Genomic DNA, 22,868 nt, shown 5'->3' with positions numbered 1-22,868 from the left:
TGAAAACCACCACTTGAAAGGAACTTCCATAGAATAGACTCTGCCATTGTGCTATTTCCATGTCATGGCATATACACGCTGGAACAAGAACTTAAGTAACAAATAAATTCAACCTGTTTCATATAGAGAGGTGTTTCACACATATAATATTTAAGTGAACAAAAATCACATTAGGAAATGTGATGTGTAATGTCGGATATTATTTGAGCCCAGATGGTGCAGAATTATTTTTCTCTGGCTCAGTTTGCTCAATGCACCTTTCCGTTTCAGACCCAAACTGGATTAGAAAATCTGTTAGCTATGGCTACTGCTAGATTTGTACCAGTTGTTGTCGTGTTTGGAGGCAAGTTTTGCCTATGTGAAAGGTTTTATTTTTGTTAATCATATATGTGCATTGTTCTTATACATTGGTTTAGAACAGTGGTTCTCAAACTGTGTGTCGTGGCGATCTCACAGGGGTGCCGCGGCCAGGGCCGGTGGTAAGCAAAGTGGGGGACTACTTAATTAGGGGATTAGGGGTGCCTTGAACCGAGAAAGTTTGGGATCCACTGGTTTAGACTAATAAAAACGTACTGCAATAAAAGCAAGCTGGATGTATGAACTTTGTTTCATATAAACCTGTGTTTGAAACCCCAATCTTTCTGTATCAGTGTGATAGGAACCACTACTCTATGCTATTGGGACCCTGCTCCTTCTACATCTATCTTATAGTCTGTTCTACATCTAACTTATAGTCTATTTATCGCCATCCCCCCTCATGACACAGGCTTTCCTCATATCACATGCAGCCCCGTTCTTACCATCATAACCACACAACAGGTTACTGCTTCCAACAAGCTCCTGAAATAATTAGTGTGTTGCTATAAGCATTCTGATGAAATGATTGGCTCATAAACTGCTGACATCTCAGCAGTTAAGCTTAGCTAAGATAAGCAGACTGAACATGACTATATATATATATATGTGGACCCTAATCAAATGCACTTTAACATGTAACCAAGATAATAATATTGCACGTCAATGCTGAGAAGAAGCAATGATAAAATAGATCCTACGATGAAGACAGTGCATATTCTTAGTAATTTGTATGGGCTCTCAAAATGGGATGCATTTGCACTGTTTCCTAGAAATACGCAGTTTTGGCCATATTTGGTCACTTGGTGAGACCTGAACTAGTTACTTGTACCAACTTCCTTGCTAGAATTCAGAGTGGAAAGAATTTGATTTACCATTTATTTACAGTTCAGATTTTATGTTGTGCACTAGAAAGTAATTGCTGGAAAAAAAAATTCACAAGTACCAGAAAAAGAAATACAGTTGATGACTGGTTAAAGAAAATATAATATATATATATATATATATATATATATATATATATATATATATATATATATATATATATATATATAATATAACATGATACACCTCCTGGATGAAAAATAATCTGTTTATGCTTTAGGATTTATTAGCTCTTCATAATATATGGAATTTGTGTGTGTTTTGTTCATTATTATGGTGACTTTCTATTAAAGCAAGCCCCTCTTCACTTGCAAACTTGTCAAACTTTTTTGGAAATTACCTTGCGTGTACTTTTGTAAGCCTTTCCTCATAACAGTTAAACATGAATTCATTTAATGGCCTTAATCTGACATTTCAATTATGGGACTAATACAAGGTGAAGAACTTACATTTTGGTAATAAAGCGAGGCAAACATTTATATTATATTGCAAAAGTTAACTAAAACAACCTTAATTCCTTCAGTGTTAAGAACAAGCGGTATATGACCTTAGCACACAGAGGAGTCAAAGAAGTGAAAAGTATACTTACCTGTCCCCCACAACTAATTGCAGTTGGTGGTGGACAGGGAAGGTACTTAATGATGTAATTGTGCTGACACATGATGATCATTAAGCCCCACCTCCTCACCCTATAAGGACGCCAAAAGAGCCATATCATTTCAAATGATATGGCCTTTCTGTAGTTATTGTCTACTGATCATCACACAAAAACACTCTACACAACAGAAAACATTAAAGGAGCCCAGAATGGGGTGAGGATGTGCAATGCACAGATCTCCCTTATCCTTGCATCGAGAAAGTCAAGAGCAACCTGTGTAATAGAGAGAGGAGTATCGTCTTTCAAATTAGATGCCCCCTTACTAATTATTGTCTGGTGATCACCAAACAATAACACCCTACAATACAGAAAGAAGTTCAGCGATATCCCCCCACCTTCAAAAAAAAAAAACTCGGGGGAACCCTCATTTGTGGTAGGTTGTCTAGTTTTCAAAATGGTATGCCTTTTTGGGCTTCCTATATTTCTTCTAGACATTTTATTAATTCAATTTCATGACCATGCAAAATAGCAAAAACATTAAACAAAACAAAACAAAAAGCATTCTAATTTTCAAGTACAGATTTTATTAAGTGTGGAATCCTGCTTTTTTTTTCGCGGTTGTGGAAAGGTTGAATGATGCCAAAGTAAGAACTAAAAAGTATTTCTTGGTTGGTGTTTACAAAAATAAAAATGACACATTTGTTTTTAGTTCACTTTCTTGCAATTTCAATTAAAATCAAAAATCAAATTTTTGCCCATTTTGGGTAGATTTTTTGGCTGTGACAGGAAATATAAGGAAACTTATTATTTTCAGAAAACGCAGTCTTCTGAAGGAAATGGTATAATATATGTGGGTTAATATTTTTCATGTAAATAAAAATTTGCATTAAAAGATTTTTTTTAAATGATGACCACCCGTTTGTTCGAAAACCTGGCGTCCCAGGACAAAACGGCTGTCATTTTTGGATTCAGCGCACCAAAAATGTAATAATCAGTCAACTAAACCAAAACAGCTGTCCAAAAATTTTTTTTTGCAGACCTGTGTTATTAGCACATAAGTTGAAATTAACAGTATTTCGTCTCCACAATGCCTTTTCTGCTAATATTACACAACCTTTTGATAATTCCGAATTAATAATACTATATATCCTTTTAAATCGGTAAATGAAAATAGATGGCATTGACACTTTACACTTAATATTTGGTAGCACAGCCTTTGGTCAAAATAACTGCAATCAACCATTTACTACAACCATGGATGAGCTCTCTTTCCACACAAGAAAGTGGACCAAACTGTCAGTAAAGTGCTCCAGTCCTTCCAGACTTGAAGGCCAAATTCTTCCAACTGCTGTTTTCAGATCTCTCCACAGGTGGTGTTCTATGGGATTTAGATCTGGATTCTGAACAATCCAACTTCTAGTCTTGAACCATTCTTGGATGATTTTTGAAGAGTGCTTGTGGTCATTGCCCATGACCTCCAACGGAGACCCAGATTTCTGTTACTGGGTTAAACATTGTGCTCCCAAAAAGCCTTGTAACCTTCAGATTTGATGCCATGGATACAGTGAAAAGAGGATTTTATACTCACGTTAAATTCATTTCTCTGAGTCCATCTGGGGGACACTGCTTACCATAGGATTGTATGATGAAACTTGGAGTAGGCACTCAAATAGTTAAACTTTCCTGCTGACAGGCTATATCCCCCCTCTGCAACCCCGTGTGAACTTCAGTGTGCAATACAAAAGCCTGAAGGGAGGGAAACCACAACACCAAAAGAATAACCACAGAAGAGCAGAAGGGAAGGAACGCAGTGTCATCCAGATGGACTCAGAGAAATGGATTTAACGAGAGTATAAAATCCTATTTTCTCTTAAATTCACCTGGGGGACCCTTCTTACCATGGGAACGTTCCAAAGCAGCCCCTTAAGGGAGGGACCTCTCTGACAGTCCGGTCGGAGAGATCCCTCCCTTAAGGGGCTGTGGCCGCCTGGCAGAGCTAATCCACTGTGACCCGTTATGCGCAGCCCAAGAAGCCACCACTGACGGGTGGAATGGGTGGCAATACAACTAGGCGCAGGCCGATAAGAACTGATGTAGGCCTGCTTGATTGTGGACGTAATGCACCTAGTGACGGTCTGCTTAGAAGCCGGATAGTCCTGCTTCATTGAACCCATTGGTTCAAAGGGGTAACTCTGAAGCATGGTCAGAACCAAGTGTAGGTCCCAGGGAGCCGTACGCGTAACAAAAGGAGCTGTACACGACAGGACTCCTAAAAGGAAGGTTCTTACTTCCAGAATATCAGCTATTTTCAGTTGGAAAGAGATAGATAAGGCCAACACCTGGACCTTTAGGGATCCAAGTCGCAGATCTGCGTCCAAGCCATCGCGAAGAAAGGCTAGGATACGGGAAAGATGAAAATTAGTTGAGTGGCACAGTCTTCATTTGCACCATTTAGTGCAGGTGTACAACACTCTGTAATAAATGCAGGCTGAGGGTGGTTTCCTGGATCGCAGTATGGTGTCTACCACTCTGGAGGAAAGTCCTTTGGACCACCAGAGTTTGGCCTCAAAGACCATGCCATCAAAACCCACAGAGGTAGGTGCTGGTAAAGAACCAGGCCCTGCATAACAGTGGAGCAGAAACCTTCTTGGAACGGCTACCCTGCTTAGAATGTCTGTGGACCAGATGTGTCGGGGACAATCGGGAACCCTCAGGGTCACCAGAAGCTGCCCTAGAAAGGCCAGCTTCTTCTGGGGCTCTGTGAGGGACGGAAAGGTCCTCTGCCTGCTGAAGGAGCCCTACAGAAAGTAGCGAGACTAAGTCCCCCCCCCCAGGGGATTTGTATCTGAAGAGTGTAAACATTCGTGCCCAGGCATCTCTTGAGGAGAGGTCTGAGGGGCTAAGGGAATGAAAAGAACCTTCTTCCAGTCATATTCCAGCAGATGACTTCTGCTGAAGGAAGCAAAGCGAAAGCCTGGCTTCAAATTAGTGTCATCGTTATGTGAAAAGAATAAGGGGGACGACGACCCTAGAACAGCAGCTATGCTGACCACCTGAATGATTACCCCTCTCCAAGTTCTGGGAGGACACCGCTCCAAGAATTCTGACCCACAGCAGGCGTCCCCCTACCACTGCAATCACAGAGAGGGAAAGGATCCATCAGGCTGCCGGTTTGTCCTGCAGCCTGGATGTTTTGTAGAGAATAGGGCTCTACCAATCTGGGAGTGACCTCTGGCCACAGAGTACCTGCCCCTAATGGTCTGGCCTCTCACCACAAATGGACCCCCTCCCCAAAGGGATTGGTGAAAAGACCCAAACCTCGGAAGCAAGGTACTTTTACCTCCCGTGGCCTGAGAGATATTATCGAATTCTGGGCCAAAAAAGGCTGAGCTCGAGTAAGGAAGAGCCTCAAGAGATTTATTTGACTCTGCATCGGCATCCCAGGACCTGAGCCAGAGAGTTCTACAGGCCCCTATTGTCAATGCCGAGATAGATGAGGAAACTGAGCATGCATTTTGAGTAGCCTCATACAGGAAGAGTAGTATGGTGGGCTAGCCTGGCCACTGGCATATCCACCTTTTGAACCTATTCTCTGCAGGCCATTTCTAATGTCTGCAGGAGATGAAGGACTGGAAATCTGCGTGGTATAACAAACTTACTGGCTACGTCGAAGCTGACTCAACTATCTCTAATTTCCACTGATTCTGAAAAAGAGACTACATGACGTTTCCTGTGCTTAAAGAGGCCTAGGTCTGACAGAGGTTCCTGTAGATCAAATAGATTCAATGTCTGGTGAACCGCCAGTACCAGATCCTCAATGACCTGACTACCTGAGGATTCAGCCCTATTACCCACCAGGGGGGGGGGGAATCCGAATCCTCAGAAAGCTACCTTTCTCCACCGAAGACTCTTCTGAATCAGAAAGTGCGAGGAGAGGATGAGTAGACCTATGATGCTTGCAGTGTCATGCTTGGGTTCTGGGAGTGTCCAGAAACTGATTTAACCCATCCAGGCCTGTAACTAAGGACGTGGACCATGCAGGCTCTCCCTGAGAGGGGCCTCTGAAAGAGGAGGTGGATGCCTGACCAACAAGGCTCAGGTTCACAACCTGCCCTGCTGTCAATGGTGCAGGAGACGAGGCTAAAGAGGCAGGAACCGGGGGGAGTACCCCAGTTCGCTGGGATGCCCGCCGGACGGGCAAGCATCTGAGTCATTGCCGACACCAACTGCACCACTGTAACCGGTCCACGCTGGTTCCTCCAACTGCTGTGGAGCAGAACTCGGGGCCTGTTCACCCTGGGCCCCTGTATCACACAATATTATAATATATATATATATATATATATATATATATATATATATATATATATATATATATATATATATATCTATCTATCTATATATCAATATTAGTCACTGCACCAAAGTAGGTTCTGTTCCGAAGTGAAGAGGAGTCACCTGCTTCAGATCCAAATGTAATTATTTCTGACTACTTCTGAAAAGGTGAACCAAAAAAGAGGAAAAAGCAAAGTTTCTAGAATTAGGTGCACTAAATCCTCTGACTGATAATATCGATGATTACCATCCTTTAAAACATAACTTTTATTTGGATATAACCTAAAAGCGAAATATACTAAAATATAACTATTAAAATCCCATGGATATGATTAAAAAGCTGGATGCACTCAGTATAGTACCTATATAATCCCACTATAAGTTAGATGGTACAGAGCTATAAAAGTTTGATTAACATATGAATGAGTCAAATTTCATATAAAAAAACATGTGCCATAATAAGCATGATTAATACATATATTTTATATGTTTCTAATATCAAGCCTGTTGGATAGCAGGCCATGAAAGCCCAATAATATCCAGCTAGCAGATAGAGGTTGGAATAAATAATATATCCCAATTACCTCTTATGTTGATCACAAATGCTGGTATGTAATCTCTTCTGACTAGTTCCTGCAGATCAAAAATCAGTTGATATGCAACTTACCCTGCAGCACACTCAATAGCATTGCATGAAAGTATCTCAAAAGCGCTATCTCAGAATGAAAATTGTTGTTATGGGGAGTGTATTGCTATCTGCCTACTAGGTTTCCCCTCTAACTCTGGGCTTACAGGGATAGTAAATAAACAAACTTCTCTAGTATAAGTAACAAGTGTTTCCAGCTGATACTTTCATGCAATGCTATTGAGTGTGCTGCAGGGTAAGTTGCATATCAACTGATTTTTGATCTGCAGGAACTAGTCAGAAGAGATTACATACCAGCGTTTGTGATCAACATAAGAGGTAATTGGGATATATTATTTAACAATATTATACCAATATTAGCGAAGATAGTGTAATTTACCAAGAGATGAATTATAATGGCGCAGCCTACTGTGGTAGCGATTCACATTGCTCTTTCACAAACATATGACTCTTTATGCTGACTAAGGTCTCCAGAGCTTTAAGCTCACACAATCTTATTGATAATTGTGTACGGTCTTCACAAAAACAAGACCATACAGTTTATTCTTTTTAGGATAAATACATTCTACAATATTCTAATCTCACATATGCTCTCATGAATTATCCATGATCATTGAGGATTATTTTGAGTTGAATACTGAAGAATGTATTTCCACAGTGTTGCAGTGGAAAGGCAATTGTTAGGGGGGAGATTCAAATAACTGCGAGATGAGGTGTACGGATGAGGTGGTATTTGACACCCGAGCCATACTCCTCACTGTTGTGTCTGTGGAGGAATCTACTACACACTTCTCCCCAAATTACAAGCCATCTTATCTTTGGCCCCACTACCAACCACGTGGAACAAAACATGTCCGGGATAACACACTCACAATTTACATATTAGTGACAGCTACTCTATCCTACACAGGGACAGACACACATAACCCTACACACCCCTAAACAAAACTAGCAAAACACATGGCGTTCCACTCCTTCCTTGGATGGCAACCCCTGTACATAGCAAGTATCCCTCCTTTTCTATGTTTTCCCAATTTGCTTCCTCCCTCTCTACACTTCTCCCTATTTATTGGGAGTTGATAGTGATTGATATATATGGAAACCAGTGATATATGGGAGTAATCATATTATAATAATGGATGAGGATTATAATGGATTGTAAGTATTATTGGTCTATGGAAAGGATTATAATGATTACATTTGGAATGTATGACAAACATTGTTAAGGAAGAGATTGTTATGCTGCTACATTATAGTATAATGCTAGGATACTGTTGCGATTGACTACACACGAAGATTGATAAGAATAGGATTGTAATTGAAAGATTGAGTCTGAGATGGGGAGGGACAGAAATCTAAGGAGCAGGTCAAGATTGTGCACTCTTTATATACACACTGCATTCTTTATATACTACACTATGGTGCTAGCTGTAACTTACTAGGTACTGAAGCCGCTGACGCTCTGTTTCTGGGGTAAATTCTGAAGACATTGGAAGGATTTCTCCATTTCGGATAATTATAGCCCTAAAAGAAAACACAAAAAGATTCACATTATATTATTACTGCATTACTAAGCTACCTTTTTTGTTATTAGAACCATATAAGCATGTCTAAGCAAATGACAATGTTACAATTGTGAAAAAAATAGACTGTATTAAACTTTATATCCAAGAAAAACGTTATTAAATGTTCTATAGATCCAACTATATAGAACCAATTGCAAATATTCTGGTTGGAAATCAGCGCTTCCATAGTAGAGTCTGCTGCCTTAGGGAAAAAGAGAATGTGGGGAAACGTACCAAACCCCAAATAGTTGTTCATAAAGTATATTGAAATCCCAGGAGCCATGTGAATGCATATAAATTGCAGAAGTGTTGAGGCCTAAAGTGTGGTGTTGGTGTAATGGCAGCGAGCGCAAAGATTGGATAACAAAAAATTATATTACAAAGCAAATATTTTAAAAAATGCTCCTCCCTCTTCCCCTTGTCGTCTCCTCTCTATCTCAGATGCTCTGTTGATCTGGGGCAGACTAATATATCGTCATCCTGACCTATCATTACCAACTCGTAACATCTGCTTTCAGGCTCTTTCTAAAATCATTCCAGACATCCCTTGTGTTCCCTTTTCCTTCCCTTTTCTCTTATCCAGGAGCGTTTTAATATCCTTGCCAGAGATTTTTTTTTTAAATATGCTCAAATTCGCAACTGGATAAGCTCAGCCTCCAAGACACCTCACTCTCTAGCTCTACCTCCCCCATAGTTGACAGACTAACGAAAAGCCCTAACAGGGGAGGTATAACCTTTTGGTATCAATACCTTCAGTCTCTCATAGTTCCCACAAAGTCCCCATCCCACTAAATGGGGATTGGATCTTCACCTTAATATCTTTCCCCAACAATGGGTAACAATCCACTCTACTTCCCACCACATATCTAAATGCATCAACCACACAGAGATGCACGTTAAACTGATTAACAGATTATACCTCACCCCAGCAAGGCCCCATGTTATATGGCCCTCACAGACAAAATTATGCTGGCGTCAATGCAACCAAACAGCCGATATATTTCATGTGTTTTGGAGATGCCCTATCATACGTCCTCTCTGGCGAGAGGTCTTTGATTTCTGCTCCTCTGTTAGGAGTGGTCCTGCTAACATGGATCCAGGCCTGGCTCTACTTCATATATATCCCTGCTCCGTTTCTAAACCAGATTGATATCTTTTGGGCCATATCCTGTTAGCAGCCAGAGAAGCAATAGCTCAAAACTGTAAGGTTGCTACTCCTCCTACGTTATCTAGAATCATCTCTAAAATTCAGCATAGCTTCGAGATGGAGACGATCGATATGCCTTATTCCACCTCCGTTTCGACACCAATCATGAAGTGGTTAAAGTGGCACATATTTGTTATGGAAGGGGCCGGAGCGCCTGGTGGATTCTCGTTCCCCTTCTTCTACCCATTCACCACAAGTCCCACAGATCGATTAGTAGGTTAATGGTCCAACTTTTTCCCCTTGGAAAGTCTATTTCTTCATTGAGCAATGACATATCTATTCTGGTCATTTAGGTTGAATAATGTTTTTATTTTTTGTGAGTGTCTATTTTTATAAGTATATTATGTTACAATACCCATTGAGCAACTTCCCCTTCCCCTCTCCTGGTGGGGGATCCCTGAGGGTCCCTCCTCTTCCCTTTTCCCCCTTCTTTGTTAACCCCTTTTTTATGTTCTGTACCCCATATTTATGCAACATTTTTCAATAAAAACTTTATTGATAATAATAAGCTAATTATTTTATAATATAAATTTCAGTCCTGCTCGATGGCTTATAGATGTAATGGTGTGGACTACATCGTTCAATTCCGTTGGATGGCTAGAGTCTAGTTATATAGAGGAAGTCTCACATTCTGAGAAGCCAGTTTTAGAGTGGCGTAAAATGTAGATCGGATCTAGTGGCTCCACTTGTGATTATTAACAGCGATGGCTGGTACATGGCGGGACTGAACTTTATATTGCTCCCTGACCAGGACAGGTCTTTTCAAGGTCCGGATATACATGTAGACTCCAGAGAGGACACGGTTTCGTAGGACAAACTGCTTTTTGGGATTTTTAATTTAGTATAAGGTCTAGCTATCTGACTGGACTGCTTATCAGGCCCTGTTTTTTGTGACCCACTGTCCAAATAACATTCGTACATAGGTCCAACAAGCTTGTTAAATTAAGAGAGTATTCAAGAATTAACCTTGTATTATCTATTTGTATCCCGTGTACTTGGAATCTAGTTTGTTGTTGCATAATATAATATATTTGCTTTTTAACTTAATTTTTTGCTATCCAATCTTTGCGCATCCTGCCATTACACCAACACCACACTTCAGGTATCAACTCCTCTGCAATTTATATGCATTCACGTTCTGCCTGGGATTTCATTATACTGTATACAGATTGGGAAGGGGGGGGGGGAAGTGCAGCACTTAAACATTTTTTTCAAAAAACGTAATCGATTCTGGGGCTGTCTGGCATCATCAGCGTCGCCCCTGGTCTAAAGGGTGTGGCCCCGACTGTCACTATGCCAGACAGCCAGCATGACAGCAAATCTGATAATGATAGCTGCCTGCCAGTGTCGCCATGGTTCTCAGTCCGGTCTTGCAAGATTGCCAGATTTCACAAGACTGAATGAAGTACTGCCTCCACTCTCGCACTGGCAGGTGCTACATTGTACTAGCCTAGGGCGGCCAGAACCATTAATCTAGCCCTCAATTCTGTATTCACTGACCTAAGTAATTTGTAATCTGTATCAGTCAGTGTCCAAGATCACAGGGTTTAAAGACTTATTCCTGCCATATAAGTATCCATATTGTTATACAAAAATATTTAAAAATGCAACTACAGTTTTTACCCATAAGAGAAGTATTTACTTTTACATCTACCACCACAGGTACTTTCAGATAGTTTAAATGAGCAATACGGAGTTTATTTTTTTTGTCAGAGATAAGTATTCAGTAGAACTACATAATCAGTAGAACTATATAATCAGTAGAACTACATTATGCATTTGACATGTTGGAGATACTGTATAATGCTCTGTGTTTGTATAAATTATTGTAAAAATTGTTTATATGCAACAGTAGCAAAGTGTGTGAAATAATGATATAAACATAAGAATTATGAACACCTAGATAAGCAAAAAACATGGAGGAACTATATCACCTTCTGTTACATTCTGGGATAGTATGGTGCTCATTTAGAGTTGGATTCATTTGTGCTTCACACATAAGCAGAAAAAGGGATATGAAAAAAAACAAACAAAAAAACCCAAAAAACTTACACTGAGACATATCTCAAAATGCAGCCAACTCAAAAAAACTGCAGTATTTGCACCAGGCATACAAGTTGTATACTTACATCCAAGGATAATAGAGAGATTTGTCTTGACAGTCTTAGTGGTAAGTGCTAAAGTCCCAATACCCTATTTGTACACAATACATCAAGGTATTGATTGATCATTAATGATTTCATTATTTATAAACCACTGCAAGGTTCTTTAGTGCAATGCTTATATAAAAAAGTAATTTTAATAAAATAATCATTCCACAATATTAAAGATTTAACACAATCCCCATTGCGACTATGTCCCTGCAGTACAGTGGTATGTGAAGTAATGAAATCTTACTTCCTTTCATAGTAACATACTTGATGAGGTTGAAAAAAGACGCAGTCCATCAAGTTCAACTTATTTTGGTTCACCTGCGATCCCTCTCTTATATTTGAAATTGATCCAGATGAAGCACCCGCCAATCTGTATGAATTGGGTAAAATCCCTCCTCGCCCAATATTGCACCCCTTTTTCTTCATGGATCCACTATTATTCTTCATTTTAATTAACGGTCATAACCCTGGATTCTCTTTTCCGCTAAAAATTTGTCTAACCCTTTCTTAAACATATCAATTGAATAAAAACTTCCCTGGCAGTGAATTCCATAGCTGGACTGCCCCTACTGGAAAGAACCCCTTCCTTTGCTGGTTGTGAAACTTCCTCTCCTCTAACCATAGGGGGTGACCGCATGTCCTGTGTACAATCCTTGGGGTAAAAAGTTCCAATGAAAATTCTCTGTATTGACCCTTAATGTATTTGTACATAGTAATCATATCCCCTCTTAGACACCTCTTTTCTAAAGTAAAAATATACATAAACTAGCTAACCTTTTCTCATAACTTAATGACTCCATACCCTTTATCAATTTTGTCGCCCTTCTCTGAACCCTTTCTAGTTCCAAAATGTTTTTTTATAGAGTGGTGCCCAGAACTGTACTCTGTATTCAAGATGAGGTCTTACCAACGATTTATATAGTGGCAAAATTACACTGTCTTCCCTTGCATCTATGCCGCTTTTTATGCATGCCAATACTTTATTGGCTTTTGCAGCTGCTGCTTGACATTGAACCCTATTGCTAAGTCTACTGTCTTCAAGCACTCTCAAATCCTTTTCCATTATAGATTCCCCTAAATTTATCCCATTTAATTTCTAGATTGCGTGTTTGTTTTTGATCCTTAAGTGCATAACCTTACATTCATCTATGTTAATCTTCATCTTCCATTCGGCACCCAATCCTCCAGTTTGTTCAAGTCCCTCTGCAGAGAAACTACATCTTGCTCTGATTTTATTATCTTACAAAGTTTGGTGTCATCTACAAAAATAAAAATTTTGCTCTCTAAACCATCCCCAAGGTCATTAAAAAATATATTAAAAAGGAGTGGCCCCAGCACGGAACCTTGAGTTTATCCCAACTCTCTGTCCCCTATTTTTTTAACCAATTTTCAACCCAAGTACAATTGTTGTTTCCTAGACCCAGTTTCCTTATTTTGTAAAACAACCTCTTGTGTGGCACTGTATCAAAGGCTTTTGCAAAACCTAAGTAGAACACATCTACAGTACTACCATGATCTAAGTTCCCACTAACTTCCTTGTAGAAACTAATTAGATTAGTTTGACATGACCTATTCCTCACAAATCCATACTGATTCCCACTAATAATCGTATTGCCATCAAGTAATCCTGAATACTATTACTTCATATACCTTCCAGTAGTTTCCCCACTATTGATGTCAGGCTTACAGGTCTATAATTCCCTGGTTGTGATCTCATTCCCTTTTTAAAAAACGGCACCACATCTGCTATTCGCAAATCCTTTGGTACTGAGCTGGATGAAATTGAACCTATGAAAATTAAGAATAGCTATCTAGCTATTTCTGAGTTTAGCTCCATAAGGACCCTTGGGTGTATGTCATCTGGACTTGGAGCTTTATTTATCTTAAAGGAAGAAGTCCAAAGATGACTGAATAACATTGTCAGCCAAGTATTAATTAATTTCATGCTCTCTCTTTAATTTACAAATTGATTGTGAAGCCCATTATGAAGACATTTAAATTATTTGACTCTTATATAAAAAGGCAAATGTATTTATCGAAAACATTGTAGATATGTTTCACAGGTAAAATATCTTCTTACTCAAATTTAATTACATGAATTATATGAAACATGAATACGTCAGATAAGTAGTTTACTGGAAAAAAGTGTAATATCTCATGAGGGCAGGTCAGCCAAATTTTACAGTAGGGCATGCTTAGGGATATTAATATTTTCAATTGTGTAAGACGTGCTGTGCTCCATAAAAATAGGTCTACAGTCCTGCTGCAGAAAGTGTATGTTCATAACAAGAAGATGAAGATGTGTTTTGTTTATTTTGCTAATATGCCATATAACATTATATTAGTGGATGGAAAAAGGTTTGCATGTCTACTGATCAGCTGTATTTGAATAATATAAGGAAGCTGTGGCTGCTAAACTATTCATCACAATAAGCACAGAAATGCCTGATTGCTATTTGTAGTCTGAACTCATCAATATTCCAAAAACGTCTCACCCAGAATGAACCATTCTGTCTGTTCTGCAATAGATACTGTTAGATTCCATTTACTTGCTATTTGTTCTACCCCACTTAGAGAACTTTACATTCTAAAGTTTCTAAATAATATAATGGTTTTTTTGTTATACTAAATCCTTACACTTTTCCTATTAAATATGGAAACTTGGACTTTGTATGTTATCAAACATCTAACTGATGTATCTTGTCAGTCCATTACAATTCCTTGGAAACCCAATCAATAATAAATTAAAAGCAAATGTCTACTTTCATTCCAAGCACAGATATTTATATTCTGTACACAAACTAATGAAAGCCAAAGTTCAATAACAGAAAAATTAGATGAATAATAAAAAAGGCATTGCTTTTCACAGTTTTCTAGTGTCCAAAAAAAAGAAAAACAGGCCTGTGTGTATAAAGGTATATGTTTTTGGAGTGTGTGGCTTGGTAAGGAGAGCAGACGGATGTGTTTCACTGTGGCTCAGTAAATTTCTGGTTCTCAATGTCTAACATTGGTGGTCTTCACAACCCTTTACACAGATAAGTCACAAGAGGAAAAACTACCTATAGACATTTGCAGAAAGCGATTGAGGCCTAATTCCTGCCACTGCTCGCCCAGGAAATGTGGAATGGATGGACAGACCTTGAAGATGGGTGCAGAAACTCACTAAAGGTTCTGTGAGAAAGCCTCAGGACTCTGTGCAGACCAATTGACCAACAGCTTGGGCTATCAGACTTCGTGATTTGGACCCATTCTAGCCAACGTCAAGGCTGTTCCACACTGAGGTCTACAAGTTAACCATCTTAGGAATACCCACGGGGAGACTGAAGTTCCTCTACCAGCAAAACACTCTTTGGTGCCCCACCATCACAAATTCAGTGCATCACCATAGATTCGTCCTGGATTCGGTCTTTCTGGGTATTGCATCCACGTCCACAGGGATTTAGAGTCCAGCCCACCACCTGGAGACCTCCAACTCTGTTTCTCAACCTGACCAGCTTTGTGTGATCTCTGAGCTCTTTCAGCTTATATCAATGTTATTCTGTTGGATCGCCCTCCGACTGTGACAAGGCCGTGGACTGGTCCCCTGTGCTTGACCCCAAGAGTCCAAAGTCACCACCGGTCCACAACAGGGAGTTACATAAAGGAGTCCATTCCCTGCAACAGAGTGTGGCCAGGTTTGGCCCTGACAAACCCCACCACTCTCAGTGGGACCCCCAGAAACTGCAAAAATACGGCTATCACCATTAAGACGCCTTGTATCCTGCCGTGTAGATGCAAGTAGTGGAGGTCTGTGGCAGTCTTGCCACACAATATTACGGTGATGTGACACAGTTAATATGAAGATGAGATGCCACTGATGAGTTTCTTTCACACTACAACTGATGGCCAGTTACATTTAGACTTACATCTGGTACAGTACGCTGTGACAATCTTTACTAGTCACCATCCAGACTCATGATAAACAGCATCTGTCTGTCTCTTTGAGCATCTAGGGCAGTGCTTCCCAAACTTTTGCAGTTCGCGGCACCCTTAGAGTCTCCAAGTTTTTTCAAGGCACCTCTCCAAAATAATTATTGAACAGCCCTGTTTTAGAAGTAGTTGGGTCAAAAAATTGTAATAAGTATTTAGGTCAGGACAGAAATACTTATTTAGTTGTATGCAAAAATGCCCCCTCTGCATCCAGACACACTGCCCTCTCTCACAATGTCCCCCCTCCTCTGCCCTCTCTCACAATGTCCCCCCTCCTCTGCCCTCTCTCACAATGTCCCCCTCCTTTGCCCTCTCTCACGCTGTGCCCCTCATCTGCCCCCCTCCTCTGCCTTCTGTCACGCTGTCCTCCTCCTCTGCCCTCTCTCACGCTGTCCTCCTCATCTGCCCCCCTCCTCTGCCTTCTGTCACGCTGTCCTCCTCCTCTGCCCTCTCTCACGCTGTCCTCCTCATCTGCCCCCCTCCTCTGCCTTCTGTCACGTTGTCCCCCTCCTCTGCCCTCTCACACACTGTCCTCCTCCTCTGCCCTCTCTCATGCTGTCCCCTCCTATGCTGTGCCCCTCTCACGCTGTGCCCCTCTCACGCTGTGCCCCTCCTCTGCCCCGCTGTCACACTCCTCTGCCCCGCTGTCACGATCCCTCTCACTCCTCTGCCGCGCGCCAGCCATAGAAAAAAAGAAAGAACACAGAAACTTGCCAATCCGCCGGGCGCCGGAACCCAGCATCCACCTCTTTCCCACAGCTGTCACTGATGTCGATATTCAGTGACAGCTGCGGGAGAGAGGAGGCTGCTGGGTCCCGGCGCCCAGTGGATTGGCAAGTTTGTGTTCTTTCTTTTTTTCTATGGCTGGCCCGCGACACCCCAGTGACAGCACCGCGGCGCACAGTTTGGGAACCGCTGATCTAGGGTATTATTTCTACCCATAGTGGAAGGCCCTCCACCATGTCCTTTTCATCAGACCAGCTACTCTCTAATAAAGCATTCACTACCAAGAGATAACTTTCACGGGCAATACTACCCCTGGCAAACCACAAGAAGGTGACAAAGTTTAATTTATAATCCATCCAGCTAGGGCCTCAAACTAAATGAGAATATAAGAATGTTCTCCCCTATCCACTCCATAGTGCATTACAGTGAGAAGGGTCTGGTCAGGGATAGTGCACCACAGCTAGTCGGTTGCAGTGTTACACATGGACCCAGTGCAGTTGGTAGAGCATTGTTGTTGTTGCAACCAGACTTGATTGGTTGGGAAACACTAGCCGTAGTTTAGGGCCAGTCAGCCAATCGGAGAGGGGTTTGTTCTGGGAAGAGGGAGAGGGAATACAACAATCAAGAAAGTGGATGTTTCTAGTGAGTGGTCCCTGTACTTGTGTTTGTTACTCTTGTGTGTCTTGTGCTTTTAGCTAGCCGGGAGTGGTTAATTGTTTTTACGAAAGGAAGATCTGAATACAGCAAGATGTTGAATTCCTGCAAGGATAATTGGAACAAGACTTCAAGAATAATTGATACACCTCCACCCGGAGCCCTTTAGATGTGCCAGTGGTTGCATCGTGATCAGTTAAGAATTGCCTGTGTTTTGTGGTTTCCTGCAGGCGTTAATAAATGACACAGCAGTGGGGTTAGTACAGCTAGACCGGTATGGAGAGGCCATCATTTGCTGAAATTCCGGTGTCACCAGGGCATTCAGGGAGAGTAAGCAAGTGTGAATGTAGTATGGTCAAGAAGAGAAGTTGTGAGGTAGGGAGGGCTGGATGTTAGTAGCAGAAATGCTGCTAGTCAACTGGTCTGATTTGTACAGAGCTGGTTAGAGCAATGGAAATGTCTGCAAGTACTCCCCTTGTCATTGGAAGGCAAGCACAAACTTGCCATAACATGGAAATGTGTTTAGAAATATAATACTTACTCGTAAGCTTCATCTGAAAATCTTATACTCAAAGGTTATAATGCAATAGAGGTTATTGAGCAAAGACAATGGGAGATAATGAAAGAGCTTTCCTCATTGGAATGCAAGGGATAGGATGCAGCAGATGTAAGGCTAAATTAGTAGTCATCCAACACATTCATTTACATGACACAAAGTCAGTATAGTTGTCAGCTATACAGATATTTAGTTGCTACATCTTTCACAGTTAGCAGAGCAGCAGTACTTGGATGACAATTAACAGACAGGGAAAAAAGTGACCTTAGTGGTGCATCATGGGAAATGGCATTTGATGGGATTTCTATAATTAAGAAAAAACATTATAGAATAATAGCACTTTCAAATCTTGTCATTGTACAGCACACATAAAACACTGATATGTGCAGTGTTACACTTAGGTAAAAGTAATTTTTATTCTCCATGCAGAAAAAAAATATTGGCTTCTTTATTTTTACAATGCGTTTTAGAGTTGAGCTAGTGCAGCCCAACCTCCCTGCGGTACAATATGCATTTTTGGAGCAGCAAGATACTGTAGTGCCACTCTCAATAGACCAGGATTCAGATTGTGAATTGTAATTGTGATAATCTTTTAGGATTAAAGTCACATAATTAACATTTACACTGAAAGTCACTGATGGCAATTATTCCTTTGTGGGGTTTTGAAAATCTAAAATATAAAAAATAAAAAATCAACACACAGCAATTTTAGCTTTTTGTTGTTTCATGGCTTTCTATTAGAAAATGTTATTAGACAGCCACATGATTAGATTATAAGCTCCCATGGAGAGGGGCCCCTCTACCTTCTTAATTCCCCGCCTACACTATAGTGTCCACATACATACAGACTACTGTCAGTCACCTTCTGCCCCGTCTCTGTGTCTCCCCCCTAATGTATTTCATGCACAGAGACTTGTCGCACGATGGTCTCCTTCCAGCTGGTTGTTTTGTTCTACTTCCCACTGTACGACACTGAGGACTTTTTTAGCGCCGTATAAACAAACATTGATAATAATAACAACCATAAATCTAAATAGCAAATTTTGCTAGGCAGACAATTCCAGTTCAATATATTGGGATCTACCTTTCGAAAATACAATAACGTGTTCAAAACCGGTTATGTCCATTTTTGTTTTAGCAACTATGTCCTGTTACAATGTACTACAAATGCCCATGTGATAGGAGGTGAGCATAATTCTTTCACAGGCACTTACGTCATTAGGGGCAGAAATAGCTTTGGAATATGTTTGCTTCTATTGAAAGGATAAGAGTCAGTGTAAAACTTTTAAGCATAGCTTAACCCTCTTGCCAATATTTATATTGATAGTAAATTTATCAGCCTAGAATTTCACAGTCCATCTAGTTTCCACTATTTTTTTTAATCCCCAATAAACAGTGTATAAATTGCTCTATTATATTAGCCTATACCACCTCTGTTAGATGCCTATTCCATCTATTCCCTGATGTCTTGGCAAAGCAATTTTTCTCAGATTTCCTCTAAACTTAGTTCCCTCTATTTCCATTGCATTATCTTACACATACCGCATTGCCCACCAGCTGTGTGATCGCACCAGCTTTTTTCTTCTGTGTTTTTTTTCACCTCCTGTGTACCAGTCTCTCTCACATGAACCTCATTCTTACCAGCTTTTCACGTCATCCACTGTGCACCAAATTTTCTCTCACGGCACAATTTTTTTTATCACGTCACACCCTGGGCCCCAGTTTTTGTTACACATCACCCCCTGCGTACCAACTTTTCTCTCACATTACACCTATTCGCACCAGTATTTCTCTCATGTCACCTTGTGATAATAATCCGGCAACAGCCACACCCTTCTCCCCACACATGACACCAATACCAACCCCCACCCTTCTCCCCACACATCATCATCATTTATTTATATAGCAGCACTAATTCCGCAGAGCTGTACAGAGAACTCACTCACTTCAGTCCCTGCCCCATTGGAGCTTACAGTCTACACCCCTAACACTCACAGACAGACAAACAGAGTAGGGTCAATTTGAGCAGTGCCCATAGTGACCTGGTACAGAGTTATAAATGGGGATTTACATAGGGGCTAATGACATATGAATTTGCGACATGGCTGTCAGCACTGGATGCACTAAGCACCCCTAATAACACAGCATTATGGACAGTGATATAGGCTGGACCATGGCTCAGGAGGAGGTGTTGCAGGTGGCTGAGTTTGTACCCGCACCCACTTTCCGTATCGCCCCCGCTGGTCACACAGTATTCTATGCATGAGCACAATACCTATTTTCTGCCCGCTCCCTCCTCCTCCCCCAGCTGTTAATTTTCTCCGCTCTGAACCCAGATGTCTGTCTAGCACAGCTAGACATCTATTCAGGATATTGTCTGCCAGCTGAGCTGACCCCCAGAGATACACTTAATGGTATGTGCCTCCGGGACATAGGAGAATGTCTTGGTGTGTTATAGCGTGTATATCGTGATGCACTCAGATGGCAGGTATATGTGATGCACTCTGTGTATAAGTGAGCCTATGTCACACTGTGTGTCAAAGGCTCTGTGATGCCCTTGTCTGCTTAGTTCATATGCTTTGTATATGTGACATGGGCATGTGCTTTATGTTGTGTCAGCGCCAATGCCCGGGCATTATGTGACCACAATAACTTACTTGCAGTTAGCAGGGTTTTGTGACACTGTTTTATTACACTTGGCTTGGTACGTCATCATACATCCCCATATTTCCTGCACTGATCACCAATCCAGTATGATCAGAGCAGGAATTAAACCACAGAGCATGTTTAAATCTCCGCTCCCAGTTCAGTGTAGTGAATAAATTAACTGACGTCACTGAGGGGGTGGGAGGTTTAAAATGGATTCCCTAACAGTCACCTCTGGCACTGCTCCGAGTGATTAAACTTTGAAATGAGAGTGGTTTTCAGGACTAATAATGATACAGTGTGCCCCCCAGTTCCAAAACACTAACCAGCCCCTCTATAGCCAACAAATATGTCTAATTCCTCTGTAGTTTACAGAAATAAATCATTATGCAGGTGAAGATCAGCCATGTTTTTCCTCTCAAGTGAAGCCACTCGCATACAGCTCTATGTGACATGCACAATGTTATGAAAATTCTATAAAATCCTCCATATTTAAAATGGAGCATATTTTCCAAATTGTAAAAAAACGAACTTTGTCAAACTTGTGAACCCTCAAAAGGCACTCTTCAGACCTAATGGCTTTCTAACAAAACAAACCCCAAGTCTTAAAACACCTTGTACACTGAGTTACACTCTTCCAAAAAAACAGAAAAACTGACTTTTTGCGAAACAGGAAGTGGAAAAAAACAGCGAGATTTTCAACTTTAGAGTAACCCTAATTTGTCATTTGTTATTGATTTTTTTCTGAAATTTGGCATGCGGCACCTATGGACGGTTCTCCGTTCGCATGTCAAAATTAAGCTTAATAGCTTTAATACTTTCTAAAATGTAGCCCCTATAGCACTATGGCCCCCTCTTACAAACATGGCAGAATGATGATTATTAGATGCAACCTTAATATAAGGGCACGACTGTGCCCTTATAATATTTTGATGTTACTAGTAGGTAAATTGGCTGCCATCAAAAATTGACCCTAGTCTCTCTCTCTCCCCGTCTGTGTGTGTATGTTAGGGAATTTAGACTATAAGCTCCAATGGGGCAGGGACTGATGTGAATGAGTTCTCTGTACAGCGCTGCGGAATTAGTGGCGCTATATAAATAAATGGTGAAGATGATGATGATTATGAGACCAGTCTCAGCACAAACTTATTGTTTTAGCCTAAGGAGCAAACTTGTACAATTTAAAACACAGTTGTAGTGATACACACGTTCTATAGTTATTCCTCCTGCTTCAACATAAAGTTATCTTTACATTACTACAAACATGCAACCATACTTACCAGGAGATTTCCTGGTAGGCTAATGGCCCCCCATAATGTTAAGGGGCCGTTTGGGGCAGGGCAGGTTGGTCTGGTCCCAAATACTCAAAACCCTATTAGTACATGCGCTAATGGAATTTGGAGACACTGCTGCTCAGGGATTCCTTATTGGAGATTTCGCATGCACAGGGAGACTCATTTATTAAAAGGCGAAATGACATTTAATAAATAAATAGGGCTTTTTCTCATTTGAAAGGGTTACTGCCGGCGATAATGTGTGACAACTGAAACAACATGCACATACTTCATTTCAAACTGCACTCCAAATAGGGGAGAATGTGGTTGACCAGACTCTAGGTTTTCTAGAGCCTCACAATATGTGAAAAACAATAAGCACATTTTAGTGATATATGGATTCAAAGAGCAGCACAATTAGTCCAACTGCATGCACTAAAGGTATAGCTATACCAATTACAAAAAATATAGGTATATAAACACCAAAAATGAGCCTTAAACCGTTCTCAGATCTTAAACAGTCAAAGTAGCAGTAGTACTGCAGGAATGAGATAAATCCAGTTTTCCAGCACAACACACTATGTCAATGGTCTTTTCAAGTATAAGTAGCTCTTTCAGTACAGCCAACAACAATACTTTAATAGCGCAAAGATAACATAAATAATAGTGTCCACTGTTAGGAGCTTGGTGGCAATTTTACTTGGTGGCAATTTTAACCTTACCAGTATCCTGACTGGTTTCTCGCTGGAGTCCGGAGTATATTGCAGTTCACTTGCATAATTACCCTCTGCTGGAAGAGCTAATTATCTACTGCACTTCCTGAATCCACAAACTGGATCGCCCAGACTGGTTCCGGCCTCCTCTTCTTCTTCTATACTGAGCTCCAAATTAATATGCTATACAGCTAGACACGGCTCAAGGTGAGATTATGAATCCAAAATAGAAAAACCACTATTCTATTCGCACAGAAGTCCAAGAGACATCACACGTGTAACTGCTGACAGGCTGACGCGTTTCATCGCTGAATAGCAATTTCCTCAGAGACATAGTCCTAGTGTGCACCAGCTTGCTAATATACCTAGTGCATAATTAACTCAATTATCCAACACCTGTTGAGGCTTAACCCTTCCCTTCAACACTTTTTCATGTGTATAATATCAATACAGCCCATTAGGGGCACACATATTCATATTACAATAGTACTTCTCTTGTATCACGGCCAAGGTGCAAAGGAGTACAATACCATTAAAATATCACCAAGATAAAAGGAGACAATCTAAGAACTAAATATAATCAAAAT

The 22,868-nt window shown here is 40.7% G+C and overlaps 1 protein-coding gene across 1 annotated transcript in view; it reads right to left on the bottom strand.

Annotated features, from left to right (window-relative positions):
- The window catches only part of PPM1H (protein phosphatase, Mg2+/Mn2+ dependent 1H), a 147,898-nt gene that overhangs the window by 41,233 nt on the left and 83,797 nt on the right, over positions 1-22,868 (bottom strand). The window contains exon 5 of the mRNA XM_075209342.1: positions 8,258-8,342. Within this exon, the coding sequence (XP_075065443.1) occupies positions 8,258-8,342 (85 nt within the window). The remainder of the gene's footprint in view (positions 1-8,257; positions 8,343-22,868) is intronic.

The sequence above is a fragment of the Mixophyes fleayi genome, chromosome 4 (genome assembly GCF_038048845.1).
Source record: "Mixophyes fleayi isolate aMixFle1 chromosome 4, aMixFle1.hap1, whole genome shotgun sequence".
NCBI classification, from domain to species: Eukaryota; Metazoa; Chordata; class Amphibia; order Anura; family Limnodynastidae; genus Mixophyes; species Mixophyes fleayi.
The sequence above is the reverse complement of the archived record's forward strand: the minus strand, read 5'-3'. Positions and strand labels throughout refer to the sequence as shown.